The following is an 18,171-nucleotide window of genomic DNA, read 5'->3' as shown; positions in this document are numbered from 1 at the left end:
TAAGAAAATTTTGTTGATAAAATGCAAAATATAATAATAATGCATACAAATTTTTGCCACACAGGTCTACTAATGACAGGAATGGATGACCGAAATTCAAATTTCATTTAATTTTTTTGTGCTGCAAAGAATTCTTTTTCCAAACATTTGTTAAAACTTTTTTTTCCCAAACATTTAAAATTAGAAAAATGACTCTCAGCTCACCGATTCTACAAAACAAGGCAGTGGGCCACATGTGGCCAACCTCTGAGGTAAATATTGCATTATCTTACAATTGATGTTACGCATTTCTACTGTTTTCCCTGAAGAAGTAAATTAACTCGATCTTGATATAAAGATTGGGTCCCTTAAAGGAACTGTTGATATCTGACACAATTTCCAAAATTTTAGAAGACAATAATGTTCATTACTAAGAGTGAGCCCTATGAGTGCTGTGAAAGTCCTATTTTTGAGCCCTATGTTAGGTATGAGTTGTGTCATACCCAGAGCTGGAGACGGCCCTAATCAGAAATTATTTGGGATGCACGCAGTCGGAAGTGGGGAGAAGGCACTAAACTGAAGAAAACAAATCAGTGACGCTGTTAGAAAAGTAAGTCAAAGTGCAAGTTCACCTGTGTGTCCAAAGGTCACCTATTCATGCATTGTATCATATCATTATATTTCATCAGTACTCTGCTATTACAGTCTAATTGTTTTTTGCCATGGGCAGAAATTCTTGGGAGAAGGAGGAAAAGTAGGAAGCTTCAGGAAAGAATTGCAAGGTTGAGTTTTAACAATTCCGGAATCTGTCCAGTTGCATTTCACATTGGAGCCCGGACCCTACAAGAGTGATGATCCACTCAAGCATTTACCCTCATCTATTGCTGATTTTTAACATACCCTTTCCATGCTTCTGTCAGAGTAGATCTCAGATAAACCTTTTATTAAGTTAGATAAAAGAAAGAATTTAACTTCTAATTAAGTCATTCAAAAGCTACTTGGTGAGCATTAAATATTTTGAGAGTAAGACTCAGTAGGATGCCAGGAAGCCTTCATCACATGATCTGCGAAAGTAAAAATAACAGCAAGACTCTTACTTGCCTTAGTCCATACAACTGTTCCTTCTTTTGTGGTGAGTCAACTTTTCCAAAAACACCTTCATGTTGAGCAAGAAACCGTGGGTCCATAAGAGTAATTATAAAAATAGATATCTCCCTTCTCACAACTCAAGTCTCTTGGGAGCAAGTGAAGAAACCAACAGTCTGTACAACGCATCACAGAGCAAGCTCTTCCAGAAGGACCTGTCTCTAAACTTCCCTGAAAGGAACACCTCAACACGCTTGTCTTGACCAGAGCAAAGGAGAAAGACCTGGGGCTGGTTCACTGCTTTTGAAATGTCCAGTAGGGCGCTAGTTGACAAAGGATGGGGCCCATTCAACATATCTCATCTGTAGACAGGTGAGGAGTGAGCAGAGTCACCAAATATGCGTGAGCACATGCGTCTGGTGGTTTATACAGATTTATTTACGTATATATACATGCACATACACATGAACATGTATACAGACATGTGTTTATTTGCACAGAATCCTTCCAATGTAAAGTTACCATGTTGATTGATTTTGCTCAACTAACATTCAAATTACAATGCACCTAATCCCTGAGCTGTTCCTAGTTTAGAGTGCTGTCCCACGAAAGCTTTCACACTGACAGCCTTGGGTAGTCTTGGGCTGACTCAGTGGAGAACAGATTTGCTCTTGGTGAATCAGCTGTAAATAAAGGGAGAAGGTCTTTGTATTCACCTAGGACAATGACCCTTAATTTTATTTATTTATATTCAATTCTCCCTGACTTTAACATTGGTATTCAAGATTGATTCATGTTTTAATACAAAGTCTTGTCCAGAAGAATTATTGGTGTTGACTTTATAATGCTTATGTTGAAAAAATGAAAAATACAAAAAAATAAAAATACTTATGCTGGTTGATGGTCACTTGTCCATACATCAAATCCCAGCCTTGCTAGTAAACATATATACTTGTTCTTCCAAACAAGATAAAAACATATGAAGTGCCTTGTTAGTAACAACCAAAAATTAAAATTGCTTCCAACCAAAAATTAAAAATTAAAAAAAACCCACTAAGTGCTAAAGAATAAAACAAAAATTGGGAAATGAAATTTTTCTCATATGTATTATTGCAAAACATATGAAATGATGTTAACAAGAAATTATTAAATACAATTTTAATTAGATGAGGGCACTTAATTGCATTTTTGACACTCTAACAACTGTCAACTCAATATATGGTAACTCAATATATGGTAACCAAGAACTCCAACTTCAGTATTTAAATAATTCCTAGTAATTTAAAATTTTACAGGTTCTTATAAGTTTTTCTAGTATCTAGAAGAACATTAAACCACTTCACAAACAAACCAAAGCTGAGAGAATATAGAACCTGGGTTGAAATTTAAAGTGTCAGCCAGAAGCCCAGCACTACTGAATATTCTGCTTTCCTCAGGTCTCAGCAGCTCCTCTGCCCTTCACTAAAAAGATCTATTACAAATAAAAACTATTTAGTGTCTATCTGCCTTTTATTGGACTCCAAGCAAACAAACATAAACGACTATCAATCAAACAGATATCAATCATACTCATATATTATTAACCCAAATATAGGCAGTGCCTTGATAAGGCATGACTGTGTCTAGGCCAGACTTCAGCTCTGCTTTTCTGAAGGGAAGGATGCTTCAAGTGATGTGCTTTCCATTGTAAGAGTGACCTCTAGTGCCTTCCTTTTTTGTTGAACTTCTGTAGTTGGACGATGAATTACTTAAGCCTTCTCAACAAAACTTTGTGTGCATGGGTGTGGTGTGTGTGTCTGTCTAGTTGTTGTTTGTTTGTTGCGATGCTTGTCAAAAGCTACCATTACAGCCTTCCAAGATTCTGACCAGGTGGAAACAGGTAAATTTTCTTGTCTCATGGAATTCTTAAACAACCAAATGAAAACCGAGTCTGAAACACAGTGCAGCATCTGGAGGGTGTTCTCTTCTTGCAGAGCGATGGATACACCATGCCAGTCTATGAGCTAATATGCATGGGAACCTGAAATCACAGGAGCCCGTGCGGTGTAAATGGACATCTGACTTGTGCCAGAGGGTCATTCATCATGTTTTTCCCACATCAAAGTGCTTTAGTGTGCTCAAGGGATGCACGGGAGCAAATGCCTGATTACTGGCTTATTTGTAGCCCCAAACCTAACCCTGGTTATACAGCAACAGCAACATCAATTCCTGAATAGGCCTCATAGCCCTTTCTGGAAAAGCAAATGAGCTTTTCTTTTTAAATCAGAGAAAGAGGTAAAAAGTTGAATTTACAGGGCTTATTTATCATTCGTCAAGGAGGGGGGAACCTCCCATTTGGGGATTTTAACCCAAATACAACTTCTAAAACTTTTCTATCTCTAATAAAACATGGATGAAGGGAGTTCTGCCAAATTATATTGAATGATACTTAAATAAGAAATAAGGTCTTGATAAATCTTCCCCGAATCAATTAACCGAGAACATCCAATCATAAATGCATAAAGTTAAAAATAATGCTTTTAAGAATTCATACTTTTGAAAAATCACGTAAACATTTTTCCTTCAGCAAAATGTAGGGATGAAGACCCCTCTTTCAAGAGTACTCAAATCTTTAGGAGTGAGGGCACAATTCTTAATACTGGGGTTCACTCTGCCAGTTTTGCTCCTGAATTCTGCAGTACATTTCAGTTATTCTCAGTTATTTAAAGATGCAGTCAGCTATCAGTCTGTCAGTGCAAACTTCAGAAATCCAAGCTAATGCAGCATAAGGTAAAGTCTGCCAGTTGTTTTCCTGATACACATAATTCCAATAAAATTCAGTAATCCTTGAGGAGGAAGAAATGAAGACATTCACAGGCTATTCCCTGGTTAAGATGCTAATGTAATGTTTTACTCGAACTTGAGCTCTCTCAATGAATATTCAAAGACGGAAGGATAAGAGCCTGCTTATGGCCAAAAAAGAAAGGAAATGACACTTTGCATATTTTGACCAGATCAGGAGGAAAGACGTGTGTAAAGCCAGTCATATTTGCAAGGTTTTTAAGGGAGGCTCATTTATAACAATATGCTTTGCAGCAATTTCAGTTGCAAATAATAATGAATTAAAAAAAAAAACAGAATTAAAGTTTTGCAGAGAGCCCCCCCACCACTACCACCCCTGCAAGTTTTAAATCATTTGCTGTATACTTACAGGAATTCCCAGCTATGACCCTGTTCCAATTTTGAGTAGATAACAGAAGTAGCGTCTTGAGGACAGCTCCGGTGATAGACCCCATGTTCACATTTGTTGGGTTCCCCCAAAAGATCCTGAGTGGCTCTCCCAGCGCTGTCTGGGTCTCCAGCACCTCTGGGTCTCTCCGTCGATCTCCTTCCTTCCCTCCTCTCCTCTCTCTCTCTCTCTCTCTCTCACACACACACACAGACACACACACACAGGCACACACACAGACACACACACCCCCCACACACACAGCCCTGACTCCTCAGTGAAAGGCTCCCAGCATCTTTCCTAACAAGCATCCACAGCGACGAGGCCACGCCCACTCCTCGCCGGCGGTCCCCGACTGTGGCCGCGGTCCCTCCTCCAAATTCACAGGGGCGCTCGGAGCCCACCGCGCGCTGCTGCGGCCGCTGTTGGAAGCTGCACCTGCCGGCGGGGCCTGCTGCTCCGGGGCCTCCTCGGGGCTCCCTCCCCGCCCCGCTATTCTCCAACAGTCCTTAACCCTTTCTCCCCTCTGGAGATGTGGCTGGGGGAAGGGGTGAGGCGGTGGAGCCTCCCGATTTTCCGGAGGTCTTGCCTTTAGCGGAGCCAGTCAACGCACTGAGCTCATTCCTGAATATGAGGGAGGGCGTCCAGGTAAAACTGCGTTATGTTTCAAAACAAAAGCATAAAAGAAGACAGAAATAACTAAGCCGTATTGGTAAACTGTAGCTAAAACTGTCCTCGGGGAAAATACTTGCTGTTGTTTTTCTCTGTTTATATAAAACTATCCTTTTCAGCGACGGTGCCAGGATTTTATTATGGAAATTCCTCCCAAGGAAACAGACATTCCTGTTTGGCAGATATTTAGAATCATCTGGTAATAGTCTGCAAGAAATTAACATTTCTTATTTTAGTGCATCAGGAGGCCAAATCCCCAAATTGAACGCTTTGGATAGATTTATTTTGATGAATACATCATGCTGTGAATAGGCAGCTGCATTCTACAAATTCTTCAATAACAATTCCCTAAAGGCCCAAAAAGAAGAATGATGGGATACTGAAGGGGACCCCCCCCAACACACACACAGGCACACACACCCCAAACCTAAACAATGGAAAGATATAATTCAAATGCTCTAAAGGAGAGAGGAATAAAGTTGAATTCAGAAGCTCGCCGACTTAGGAAAAATCACTCTCCTAATGGTTGATTCACGAATACTGCTATTTCTTGAACAGAATATTAAAATATTTAAGTGATGGGTTACTATCACATAATAAGTGCATCACATGGTATCACAGAGGATAATCTCTTTAAAATAAATGCGAAGCTATCTAACTGATAATGTGCTAGATTTTGTAGGAATCTAGATTTCTCAAGCCTCTCTTGGTGATTACAAATTAGAAGAGCATAAGCCTGTAGCAGCAGTACCCTTGCTGTGCAATGAATGAAATAAGGAGCAAAAGGACAGACGCATCCTCCTGCCTAGCCATAAAGCTAAATAAATACGTTTGGCTCTTGCCTACAAACAAAGCAGAAGAGGTATTTTCTTTTCCTACTTTACAGATGAGAAAACAAGAACAGAGAATGAAAATAATTTGTAGAGGTCATAGAGTTAGTTAAGTAAAGTACCGATGACTGGACTTTGTTTTTCTGACTCCAATTTTCCTGTTCTTACCCTGGGACTTACCGCCCCACACATCAGAGGACACCTCCTCCCTGACCTGGCAGTGGTGGTTAAAATCAGAGGCCCTAGGTTAAAAAAAAAAAAAGAAAAAAAAAAAAGGAATAGAAAAAACCCAGCAGGGAAAAGAAAGGTCACTGTTTGGGTGTTTACTTGTATTCCTAGGCCTACATCCCTGATTTTGATATTTTCTGATATTATATATTAAGCAAAAGCAGATATAAGTTGCCAATTTATGTCAGGTAATTCCTGAAGGGGATTATATTTTATTAAATACGTACTATATGTCATTGTTATCTAATTAAATTATTATAGCAATCTTTGGGGGAATTATTATTATGTCTATATAGCACAGAGACTGAAAATCCAGGAAGCGAAGCCGTATGTCCAGAGTGCTCACAGCGAGTGAGAAAGACAGAAGGATGGGCTGGCATTCTGGACAGCCAAGCTCTAAAATCCTGACTTTCAAGGACTCCACACTGAGGAATAGATTCCTGGGCTCTCCAGAAGAGAAAAGTTGTCTTCCTATTAAAAATTTATACTTAGTTGTTCCCATAAAACAAATTAGAGAATGCGTTTTAAAAGGATCAGTACACATAAATGAAAAATAACCGAACCTTTCATGCCAATAATAACTTCTTTAGGACAAAGTGTAAATGATCACAGCAGCCATTAATGATGGCTTTTCTGTATGGGTGGCCTGTAGCTGGAGAATGAGGTGAGGGCTGGCCCTGGGGGGAAGACCACAGCATTTCAAGCCTCCGCAACGCCTGTCCCTGCCTGATGACCACACAGGGGAGAGACTGCCCGGACAACGTGAAGCAAGGGCAAGAATGCGGACTTCGCAAACAGAGGAGGCTAGATCTGAATTCAGCTTTCACTGTGGTTCTCATTAAGTGACTCCATTTCTCTGGCCTTTGATTTCTTTAAAAAAAAAAAAGAAAAGAAAAGAAGGGCGCCTGGGTGGCTCAGTTGGTTAAAGCCTCTGCCTTCAGCTCAGGTCATGATCCCAGAGTCCTGGGATGGAGCCCAGCATAGGATCTCTGCTCAGCGGGGAGTCTGCTTCCCTTCCTCTCTCTCTGCCTGCCTCTCTGCCTACTTGTGATCTCTGTCTGTCAAATAAATAAACTCTTAAAAAAAAGAAGAAGAAGAAAATAATGACGGAAAGAGCCACTGTGATATAATGTACGATGAGTACAGAGTACCTAGCACTGAGTGAGCCCTCACTTTCTTACTGGCCTTTAGATCTCTGGCGTTCTGACGGTTCAGGGTAGTGATTTGAGCAGGCAATGCTGGAGTCTGGCAGCCCAGGTTCAATGTCTGCCCCAGCTACACCACCAACAAGCACAAGCTCTCGGGCAAGCTACAGGTCACCTCTGCTTCTGTTTCCTCATCTGTGCCCCAAGGATAAGTAAACGATCAACCTCAATGCCGAGGCAGTGCCATAAAGTAAAAGCCCTTGGAGCTGCACAACCAGTGTTGTCCTGTGATCACCGTACTCCACAGTTCACTTTGCACAGAGGAGAAATCCAATGAGCAAGGGAATTGGAACTTGCCAGAGGGACACGATCCATTAGTGGCAGGAAAGAGTTGGTCACCAAGACCCACTGACCTGTGCTTCTTTTCTCCATCCCCACCAGATGGTGCTTAATGTCAGGGAAAAAAAAAAAAAATTAGTCTGAATGGGGAAAATCAGGAAAGCATAGAGCCCTAATTTTGCACATCACTGTACTGCTGACTCAGATGCCGCGAATCACTTCTCCCTGTGCATGCATTGTGGTTATATTTTCCACCGATTAAGATAAACACAACTGCTGGTGCTAAGGGTTTGGCATGTGCATATTATGGGCCTGGCCCTGCCTGAGAAAGCATTAGAAATCGAATCAAAATGTTAGAATTTATAAAATAAGGCTTTCAATTTTCTCTTGATACAACTTGCCAGAGAACTGCATGTCCCGCCACAGTGTACAAGGAGGCTCCTGGATTGTACTTTAGATTGGAAAAAGACCTTCAGGCCATAGCGGAACAAAGTCACATCAAAAGATTAGACAGCGATCAAGATACCACTCCTTTGTTTCTTTTATTCGTGTAACAGTTGTTTTCTTGGGTGCTTGAATTGCTTAACTGTTTTTTTTCTGGATTTCAGGGAGGGTCTAGGCTTCCTATTCTGCAATTTTGTTGATGTCACTATTCAAAATAGATTTCTTTTCTTTCTTTCTTTCTTTTTTTTTTTTTTTTTAAGATTTACTTATCTGAGAGAGAGGAGAGAGGGTGTGTGCTCGCCCAAGCAGGGGTAAGGGGAAAGGGAAAGAGGGTCCTAAGCAGACTCCACACTAAGCGCAGAGCCCAATGTGAGGCTTGATCTCACAACCCTGAGATCATCACCTGAACAGAAACCAGCAGTCAAGCCACTTAACCCATTGTGCCACCCACACACAGGCCCCCCAAACAGATACTTTTTAAAATTAAAATATACTTGAAGTGCAATATTGTGGATTATAGGAAATATATACTAGGTCATTCAAATGGCCAAATGTATTTCTCATGTTATATTTGGTATTCTTCAACAGTTTCTGGCTTGAAGCTCCTAAAACCCTTGGAATTTCCTGATAAAGGGTGATAAATGTGTCTTTGTTATGTTAATGAAGTGACCTTTGGAAAACTCTTAGGTAACTGAAGGATGGAGAGGATCCCCAGGAGAACCAACCATGTGATGATTAAAGGGCTGGAGCTTTCAGTACCTCCCTGCGTCCCCACTCCTGGGGAGGAGCAAGAGCTAGAGACTGAGTTCTGTGGCGAGCGATTTAATTAATCATGCCCACGTAATTGTGTTTAGAGAGCTTCCAGTTTGGTGAACACATACAGTGTAGAGATTTAGGGAGAGTGGCATGTCTGTAGAGGATGTGGAAGCTTCGCCCCCTCTTCCCCATACCTTGCTCCATGCATCTCTTGTAGCCGGTGTTCCAGAGTTCCATCATTTGAGAAGAAACCAGTAATCTATTAAACAAACTATTTCTCTGAGTTGTGTGAACCATCTAATAAAATAAACCCAGGGAGGGGGTTGTGGGAACCTCTGATTTATAGCCACTGGTCAGAAGTACAGGTAATGTTGGGGGAGAGAGGGAGGTCTTAATAACCGAGCCCTTAACCTGTGTGATCTGATGTGATCTCTTGGTGGATGCTGTCAGAATTGAGTTGAATTTTTGGACAGCCATCTGTTATCCTGACAACTGCCTGTTGGTGTGGGGAATTGGGGAATCACTCCCCAACATACAACCACTAAAATTCATCCCGGAACAGCTATTTATGAGACAATAAAATTTTTGCCAAAAGCCCCTTCCCAAATATATTTATATTGAATATAAACAATGTTTTCTGTGCTACAACCAGTAAACATACAAAAATATTCATTATTGTCACTGTTGGGGTTGAACCTTTAATGAGTCAGTATTTACTGTTATTTTGTATTGTATTTTCAGTTAATGGACTTAACGTTCTAGAACATAAACACACTTTTCATAAGTGACTTTTTATTGCCCTAAGTGCTACTATTTTATTTTTTCTTTTAATCACTATGTTACAAATGTGTTAAGTGATGACTTTGATAAAAAGACACATATTGAGTTTTGCAACTTTGCAAACACCCAAAGCTCTGGCAGTGCACTCTTTAACATTGCATCTGACACAACCCTTCCATAATAAAGACTTAATTGGCAAATAAAGATAACAATTATAGGCAACACTGGATTCTCTCTTCAGAAAAAACAACAATAGTGAAAAATATGCATGTTTCCTATGTGGCACTGTAACTTTACTTCCTTTTTTCCTCAATATTATTAAAGAAAATCTGTATTTCTTGCCTACCTAAACAAATTATATATATAACTATGTATACTGTTTACATTATATGTAATGCATATGTGTGTATCAGATATAATATGTATTCATATATTATATATATGCATCTATTATATGTGTATATAGTTTGCATCAATCAACAATATTTTAGATGAAATATAATTTAGTTTTTAATAGAAAGTATTTAAGATTTTAGATATTCTGATTAAAATGTGCATTAAAACCATATACAAAGATAAACTCAAAATGGATGAAAGACCTCCACGTGAGAAGGGAATCCATCAAAATCCTAGAGGAGAACATATGCAGTAACGTCTTCAACATTGGCCACAGGAAATTCTTTCAAGACACGTCTCCAAAGGCAAAGGAGACAAAAGCAAAAATGAATTTTTGGGACTTCATCAAGGTCAAAAGCTTCTGCACAGCAAAGTCAACAGTTAACAAAATAAAGAGGCAACCCATAGAATGGGTGAAGATATTCACAAATGACTACAGACAAAGGATTGATATTCAAGATCTATAAAGAACTCCTCAGACTCAACACTCAAAAAACAGATAATCATGTCAAAAAATGGGCAGAAGACATGAACAGACACTTCTCCAAAAAAGACATAGAAATGGCTAGCAGACACATGAAAAAATGTTCATCATCATTAGCCATCAGGGAAATTCAAATCAAAACCACATTGAGATACCACCTTACACCAGACAGAATGGCTAAAATCAATAAGATAGTAAACAACAAGTGTTGGAGAGGATTTGGAGAAAGGGGAACCCTCTTACACTGTTGGTGGGAATCCAAGTTGGTATAGATACTCTGGAAAACAACATGGAGATTCCTCAAAAAATTAAAAATAGAACTGCCCTATTACCCTGCAATTGAATTACTGAGTATTTACCCCAAAGATACAGATGTAACAAAAAGAAGGGCCATATGTACCCCAATGTTCATAGCAGCAATGTCCACAATTGCCAAACTGTGAAAAGAGCCAAGATGCTCTTCAACAGACGAATGGATAAAGAAGATGTGGTCCATATATACAGTGGAATATTACTCACCCATCAGAAAGGATGAATACTCAACTTTTGTATCAACATGGACAGGACTGGAGGAGATTACACTGAATGAAATAAGTCAAGCTGAGAAAGTCAATTATAATATGGTTTCACTACTTGTGGAACATAAAGAATAACATGGAAGTCATTAGGAGAAGGAGAGGAAAAGTGAAGTGGGAGAAATCGGAGAGAGAGATGAACCATGAGAGACTGTGGATTCTGAGAAACAAATTGAGGATTTTGGAGGGGAGGGGGTGGGGGGATAGATGAGTCTGGTGGTGGCTATTAACAAAGGCACGTATTGCATGGAGCACTGGATGTGGTACATAAACAATGAAATAAAAGTAAAAATAATAATAAAAAATAAGTATTATAGTATGTATGGGGTCTTTAACAACTTAAAATTTTTGCTTTTTAAAATATAATTTTAAAATATTTAAAATATTTAATATTTAAGTATTTTTAATAAATTTTAATATAAAAATCATTTTGGACTTACAGAAAAATTACAATAGTACAGAAAGTACCCATTTACCCTCTATACCCAGGTTCCCCTATTATTAGCATTAATTTGGTACATTAGTTTGGTACATTTGTTATAATTAATGAACCCATACTGGTATATTATCATTAACTAAAAGTTCGTATCTTATTCAGATATCCTTCATTTTTACCTAATGTTCTTTCTGTGTTCTAGGATCCCATCAGGATACCACATTACATTTACTATCCAGGCTCCTTAGGATCCTTTTCCCTGTGACAGTTACTCAGACTTTCCTTATTTTTTTTATTATTTTAACAGTTTTAAGGATATTGGTCAGCTATTTTGATAACAGGTCAGCTATTTTGTACAATGGCCCTCTAATGGGATTTGTCTGTTGTTTTTTTCATGATTAAACTAGAATTAGGAGTTTTTGAGAGGAAGACTATAAAGTGCCATTTTTATCACATCATACCAAGAGTGCATACAATTAATATGACTTAGCATTGATGATGTTGACCTCAATCACTTGGGGGAGAAAGTATCAGATTCCCCCATTGTCGGATTCCTCTTCTTTTTCATCCTTTCTCCTTTTCTCTTTGGAAGGAAGTCACTGTGTGCAGCACACACTCAGGAGTGGGGCCTTATACTCCACCCACTTGCAAGCAGAATTTCTGCATAAACCACTTGGAATTGTTCTATGTGACAGATTCATCTATTCTTCCAATTTATTTACTTAATCCATTATATGGACTCATGGATATTTATGTCCTATATTGGTCTATAATCCAATACCACGCTACTTTGTTGCTCAAACTGTTCCATCTTTGGATGAAAAAGCTTCTATCACTAGCACCTTTTCAATTGGATCCTGTGATTTTTTGACATACTTCCAATATTTTGTGTATTTGTATGTGTATACATGCACATTTTGGCATTTTCTTAATTTCTGGCATCATAGGATTCTCTAATCTCATTTTCTGTATTTCTAGCCCTGTCTTAGAATTAGCTATCAAAAAGCCTTGGTTCCTTTTTCTAAGGAACGGTATTAGAAACCCAGATCTAGGTGCTGAGCATGCTTATTTCTACTGGTATCCTTAATTGTAGGCCCTTCTACTGAAAGAGCAAGGAAATATACATGTATATACTAACCTGTGTATATCCAGATATCTACAAATATTTGTGGCAATTTATTTGTATCTATATTAAGCTAAATATGATTTCATAGTGATGTCTCCAACTTCAATCTATTACCATATGGGTTATTTTAGTCTCCTTCTCTTTCTTACCTGTAAAATGCCATTCTAACAATGAGAAATTTGAATACCCTCTACCTTCATTTACATAATTGTCCAATTTCAATATGCCTTTAGAATAGTATCACAATTTTTAACCTGTACTCCCATGGAAAACACCTTTATCAACTAAATTACAGTGATTAGGTAGTATTCCTTTAGTCTTGCAGACGCTAGTCATTTCCAAAGTTACTTAGTTCAGAACCTTTTTAACCCCTCTTAAATGAGGTTTTTCATATTTTTCTAATACAGATAATTGTTTTGTCATATTTTGCATTCCATCCAGGTAGTCCTACCCTCCTATGTGATTTTTTTTTTAATTTGCACACAGTAAGGTTAACTCTGTGCTAAAAGGGTCTACAGGTTCTGTGGCTTCTGACAAATACATAGGGTCATGTATGCATAATTATAAATAATACAATACAAAATGATTTCTTGCCCTTAACAAAGGTCTATTATGCTTCATCTATCTAACCCTCTGCTACTCTTCCTCCAACTCCCTGGTAACTACCAAGAGCTCTGCCTTTTCAAGACTGTCATATACTTGGTATCATTATGTAGCCGTTGCAGTCTGGCTTCTCTCACTTAGCAATACACATTTAAGATTCATCCTATGATTTTCATGGCCTATTAGCTCCTTTCTTTTTATTGCTATATAATACTCCATTGTTTGGATAGGCCACTTTGGTTTATCCTTTCACTGTGGAAGGACTTCTTGGTTGCTTTCAGTTTGGGGCAATGATTAATAAGCTAGTATCAACATTCACATGCAGTATTTTGTGTGGACACAAGTTTTCAGCTCATTTGAATAAACATCCAGGAGTTTGATTGCTGGATCATATGGTAAGATTACACTTATCTTCTGAGGAAATAGCCAAACAGTCTTTCAAAGTGACTATACTATTTCGCATTCTACCAGCAATAAATGAGAGTTCCTGTTGCTCCGCATCCTCGTCAGCAATTTTATTATCAGTTTTCTAGATTTCAGCCATTCTAGTAAGAGCATAGTTGTATTTATTGCATTGTTGTGCTAATTGATAATTCTCTAATGACAAATGATCTTGTGTATCTTTGGATATGCTTACTTGCCATCCATACATCTTCTTTGGTGAGACATCTGTTCAGGTCTTTTACCATTTTTTAATTGTTTTTTTTCCCCTTATTATTGAGTTTAAGAATTTTGTATATTTTTAAATATAGTTCATTAATCAAATACATGTTTTACAAATATCTCTTCCCCATCTGTGGATCTTTTTTTGATATGGTATCTACAGATTTTTCACCAAACTCAAGATATAAATTTTCTGCAAAATTTTCTTCTAGTTTTATTTTTGCTTCTGACTTAGAGGTTTATGATCCCCATTGAGCTCCATTGAGCTCATTTCTGTGGAAGTTGAAATGTTTGAAAACTACCTCTTCACGGTTGAATTGCCTTTGCTCCCTTTCAAAGATTAGTTGAGTGTATTTGTGTGGGCCTATTTCTGTGCTCTCTCTTCTGTTCCATTAATCTGTACATTCTTCCACTAATAGCATGCTGTCTTGATTATCATGACTTTATAATGAGTTTTAAAGTCAGATAGTGTCAGTTTCTGACTTTGTCCTTATTTAGTATTGTGTTGGCTATTCTGGGTCTTTTGTCTTTCTGTATAAACTTTAGAATAAGTTTGCCAATATCTGCAAGAGAGCCTGTCTGGTATTTGGGATTGTGCTGCATCTACAGACGAAGCTGGGAAACTATGATACCCTAACTCTATTGAGCCTTCCAATTCATAAATATGAGCACCATGAATCTACATTTTATAGTCTTTTTTTTAAATTTTTTTAAATTTCTTTTCAGCCTAACAGTATTCATTGTTTTTGCACCACACCCAGTGCTCCATGCAATCCGTGCCCTCTCCAATACCCACCACCTGGTCCCCCCAACCTCCTACCCCCCGCCCCTTCAAAACCCTCAGGTTGTTTTTCAGAGTCCATAGTCTCTCATGGTTCACCTCCCCTTCCAATTTCCCCCAACTCCCTTCTCCTCTCTAACTCCCCTTGTCCTCCATGCTATTTGTTATGCTCCACAAATAAGTGAAACCATATGATAATTGACTCTCTCTGCTTGACTTATTTCACTCAGCATAATCTCTCACAGTCCCATCCATGTTGCTACAAAAGTTGGGTATACATTTTATAGTCTTAATCAAATTTGGACAACTTTGATCATTATTTATTCAAATTGGTTTGTGCCCCCCCCACCTTCTTCACAGACTCCAATGACATGTATTTTGGCCCAGTGTAAGTTGTCCTGCAATTCACAGATGCTCTTTTCATTTTCAATTTTGTCTGTGTATTTTATTTTGAATAGCTTATATTTCTAGGTCTCCAGGTTGACTAACCTCTTATTCAGTCATATTTAATATGCTGTTATAGTCTGAGCATTTTTTATCTTAGGTACTGTAACTTTTTGCTCAAGAACTTCATCTGCAACCTTTTGATTTCTTCTTCCATTACACTACTTAACCTTTTGAACATATGGAATACAATTATATTAAGTATTTTAATGTCCGTATCTGCTCATTTTAACATCTAATAGATTATAAAATTAATATTAGATTATTATTATTTCCCTCATTATGATTTGTGTCCACTCTGCTTCTTCATAGGTCTGGTAATCATTGACTGGATGTCAGAATGATTCATTCATTCATTCATTCATTCATTCATTCACAAAACTTCTTAGCATAATTCTGAGATTCAGTTAAGTTATTTAGAAATAAGTTGATCCATTCAGGTGTTGTTTCCATGATTTTTAGATGAGACTACTCCAGACTACTGAGGCAAGAATTTCCTGAATATTCTATCCAATCCCTGTGAATTATGAGTTTTCTTCCTCTGGCTGGTAGGCATAGACATTTTCCCACATTCTGTGAAAGTGCCAAAACTTCTTGCTTCTAATATTTTTGAATGCTTGTTCTCATTCTCAGATCATTTTTTCACACACAAATGCTAACTGGCATTCTCCTGAATACTTGAGAGGAATCCTCCACATATGTCCAAGGTTCATCCTATGCAATGCTCTTCTCCTTGGTGCTCTGCCCTGTGAATTCTAACTGCTTTGGTCTCAAACACCCAGTTCCATCTATTCAACTCAGAGAAACTGCCAGACTATGTCTAGGCTTCTCCCTTCTGCACCACTGCCTGGAAACATTCTACAGCAATAAGCTGAGGCCATTGTAAAACTCACCTTGTTTGTTTCTCAACCTTCAGAATTCACTATCCTTTGTCTCCTGGTATCTATTGTCTTAAAACCAATTACCTTATGTATTTTGCCTATTTATTTTAGTTGTTTCAATTAAGAAAATAAATCTGATCCCTGTTCTCCACATCAGGTAGCAGGATAAAAACGGCGTCACATATTCTGTTACACATCAGGTGAGCATGCTATTACATGATGAATTCTTTCTAAATGAGGTCCCTGACCTAAAGTCAGTTAACTATCCATGAGGAATTGAGAAGTTAGAGAGGGAGGAACAGTGTTTTTTGTTTGTTTTTAAAGCTCTTTTCTAAACAATTTGCTTGATTATGTCTTTCCATTAAAGGCATTTAAAAGCAATTTTCCTTCCAATCTTACGGAAGTACTTTGTGGATGGTCTCATGTCTAATTAAATATTAAAAGTCATTACACCCATATTCACTAACATGTAGGTTTCCTATGTGATCGTTCATTATTTAGGTATCTTCTTTGATACAGAAAAATTAGGCTGATCTTTAATTAGGGTTAACTTTACACATAATAACAACAGGTAGACAGAATTAGGGTGAGAATTCAGGAGCTAGAAAATAAATCCTTGATTCTAAATGAAACAAGATGGGATGGGAGGGAGACAAACCATAAGTGACTCTTAATCTCACAAAACAAACTGAGGGTTGCTAGGGGGAGGGGGGTTGGGAGAAGGGGGGTGGGGTTATGGACATTGGGGAGGGTATGTGCTATGGTGAGTGCTGTGAAGTGTGTAAACCTGGCGATTCACAGACCTGTACCCCTGGGGATAAAAATATATGTTTATAAAAAATAAAAAATTAAAAAAAAAAGCATTTGTCTGTAGGCTAAACACAGACCAGCAATGTCAATGAAAAAAAAAAAAATCCTTGATTCTATCACATTGTTTTAAATATATTTAGCATAAAACAAAACACTGTTTCTTAAACAGAACATTTTGCCTAAAATTCTAATACTCTAAAAAGGTGAGATTGTCTTTGACCACCCTCATCTGAACTTCAGCACTTTTCCTAGGAATTGACCATGACTTAGGAGAGGTCAAAGATCACCAGATTCAAGAGGACCGGACAAAGAGGAAAAACAGAATAAAAGGTAGAGAGTGGTGGGGAAAGGGCAAGATTAGGGAAGGGGTAAGCGTACGTGTCCAAGATTTGCCTCCTATATAGTCTGTCTTGGTGAAACCCTGTGACTACAGCATTCTGAGTTTTACTTCTCTGACAGAAAAAAGCTTATCCCAGGAGGAATGTATAACGTTAGAAAATGTCATGCTTAGATTTGTGGTATCTTTATAGTGAACTGATTTAAGCATAAGGGAACACAGTTACTGCAGAAAACAAAGAATTCGGTAGATAAGGACTTTGAAAAATTTTTATATCTACTAGCATTTATGTTTTAGAACTCTAGAATGCCTCATGGAACGTTTCCGTTTCTCAGAATAATGAAGCAGAAACAATTTTGGCCTCGGGCAGGTCCAGGAAAATCAAATCCACCCACTACCTAGATCTTCAGATCCACGACCCACGGCAAGCTTCATGCCTGGCAGCTGCTGTGCCTTAAAGCGCCTTAAGGGAGCAATTCTCCAACTTGCAGGGAGAAAACTACCACAATAGAAGAGGGAGGATAGTTGGGGTTAATCTCCTGCAAGTAAAACTGGTCCTTACTTTTCCAAACACAGTAATGGTGCCATCTTTACAGTAGCAAGAAAAAGGAAGAGTGCAGTTGTGGATTGGTAGGGTACCTTCAAGAGATGAGCTCCCTTTCTATGGGCTGTCTGAACAGGATGGGGAGGTCAGCCCTACCAGGTGGTTGGAAGCACGTAGTCATTTTACTTTGACCTGCTATTCAACATGGTAGCCAGTAGCAGGATTAACATTAGGGTCATTTGCTCAGTCGCACTGGCTACAATGTTGCATAATGCAGATAGAAAACATTTCCATCAGAGCAGAAAGTCATACGGGACAATGCTGTTCTCGATGTTTGCAAAGGGCGGGGAACATTTTTATAATATGCCAATATTTCAGTATCTAATTTTTCCATTAAAGGCATTTAAAAGCAATTTTCCTTCCAATCTTACGGAAATTATGTGCATTAAAGTTTCAGATTGTAAGGTCTCAAAAGAGGAAAAAAGTCTCTATGCTCTTTATGGATAAAGAGTGAACTCAACTGCCTGAAATAACCACCTAGAGTATCCATACACAATATTTTGGTGGTATGCATTGAATACTCCTACCAAAATGATAAATAAAAGTGAAACAGTGCATGCAGTG

At 38.3% G+C, this 18,171-nt stretch overlaps 1 protein-coding gene across 2 annotated transcripts in view; it reads right to left on the bottom strand.

Annotated features, from left to right (window-relative positions):
* The window catches only part of CNTNAP4 (contactin associated protein family member 4), a 238,827-nt gene extending 234,341 nt beyond the window's left edge, over positions 1-4,486 (bottom strand). For both annotated transcript variants that reach the window (XM_032325430.1, XM_032325431.1), the window contains exon 1: positions 4,256-4,486. In XM_032325430.1, coding sequence (XP_032181321.1) covers positions 4,256-4,340 — 85 coding nt within the window. In that variant the 5' untranslated portion in view covers positions 4,341-4,486. The remainder of the gene's footprint in view (positions 1-4,255) is intronic.
* Between the last annotated feature and the right edge of the window lie 13,685 nt (positions 4,487-18,171).

This window comes from Mustela erminea, chromosome 19 (assembly GCF_009829155.1).
Source record: "Mustela erminea isolate mMusErm1 chromosome 19, mMusErm1.Pri, whole genome shotgun sequence".
Taxonomy (NCBI): Eukaryota; Metazoa; Chordata; class Mammalia; order Carnivora; family Mustelidae; genus Mustela; species Mustela erminea.
This window is presented reverse-complemented; position numbering and strand designations above follow the sequence as displayed.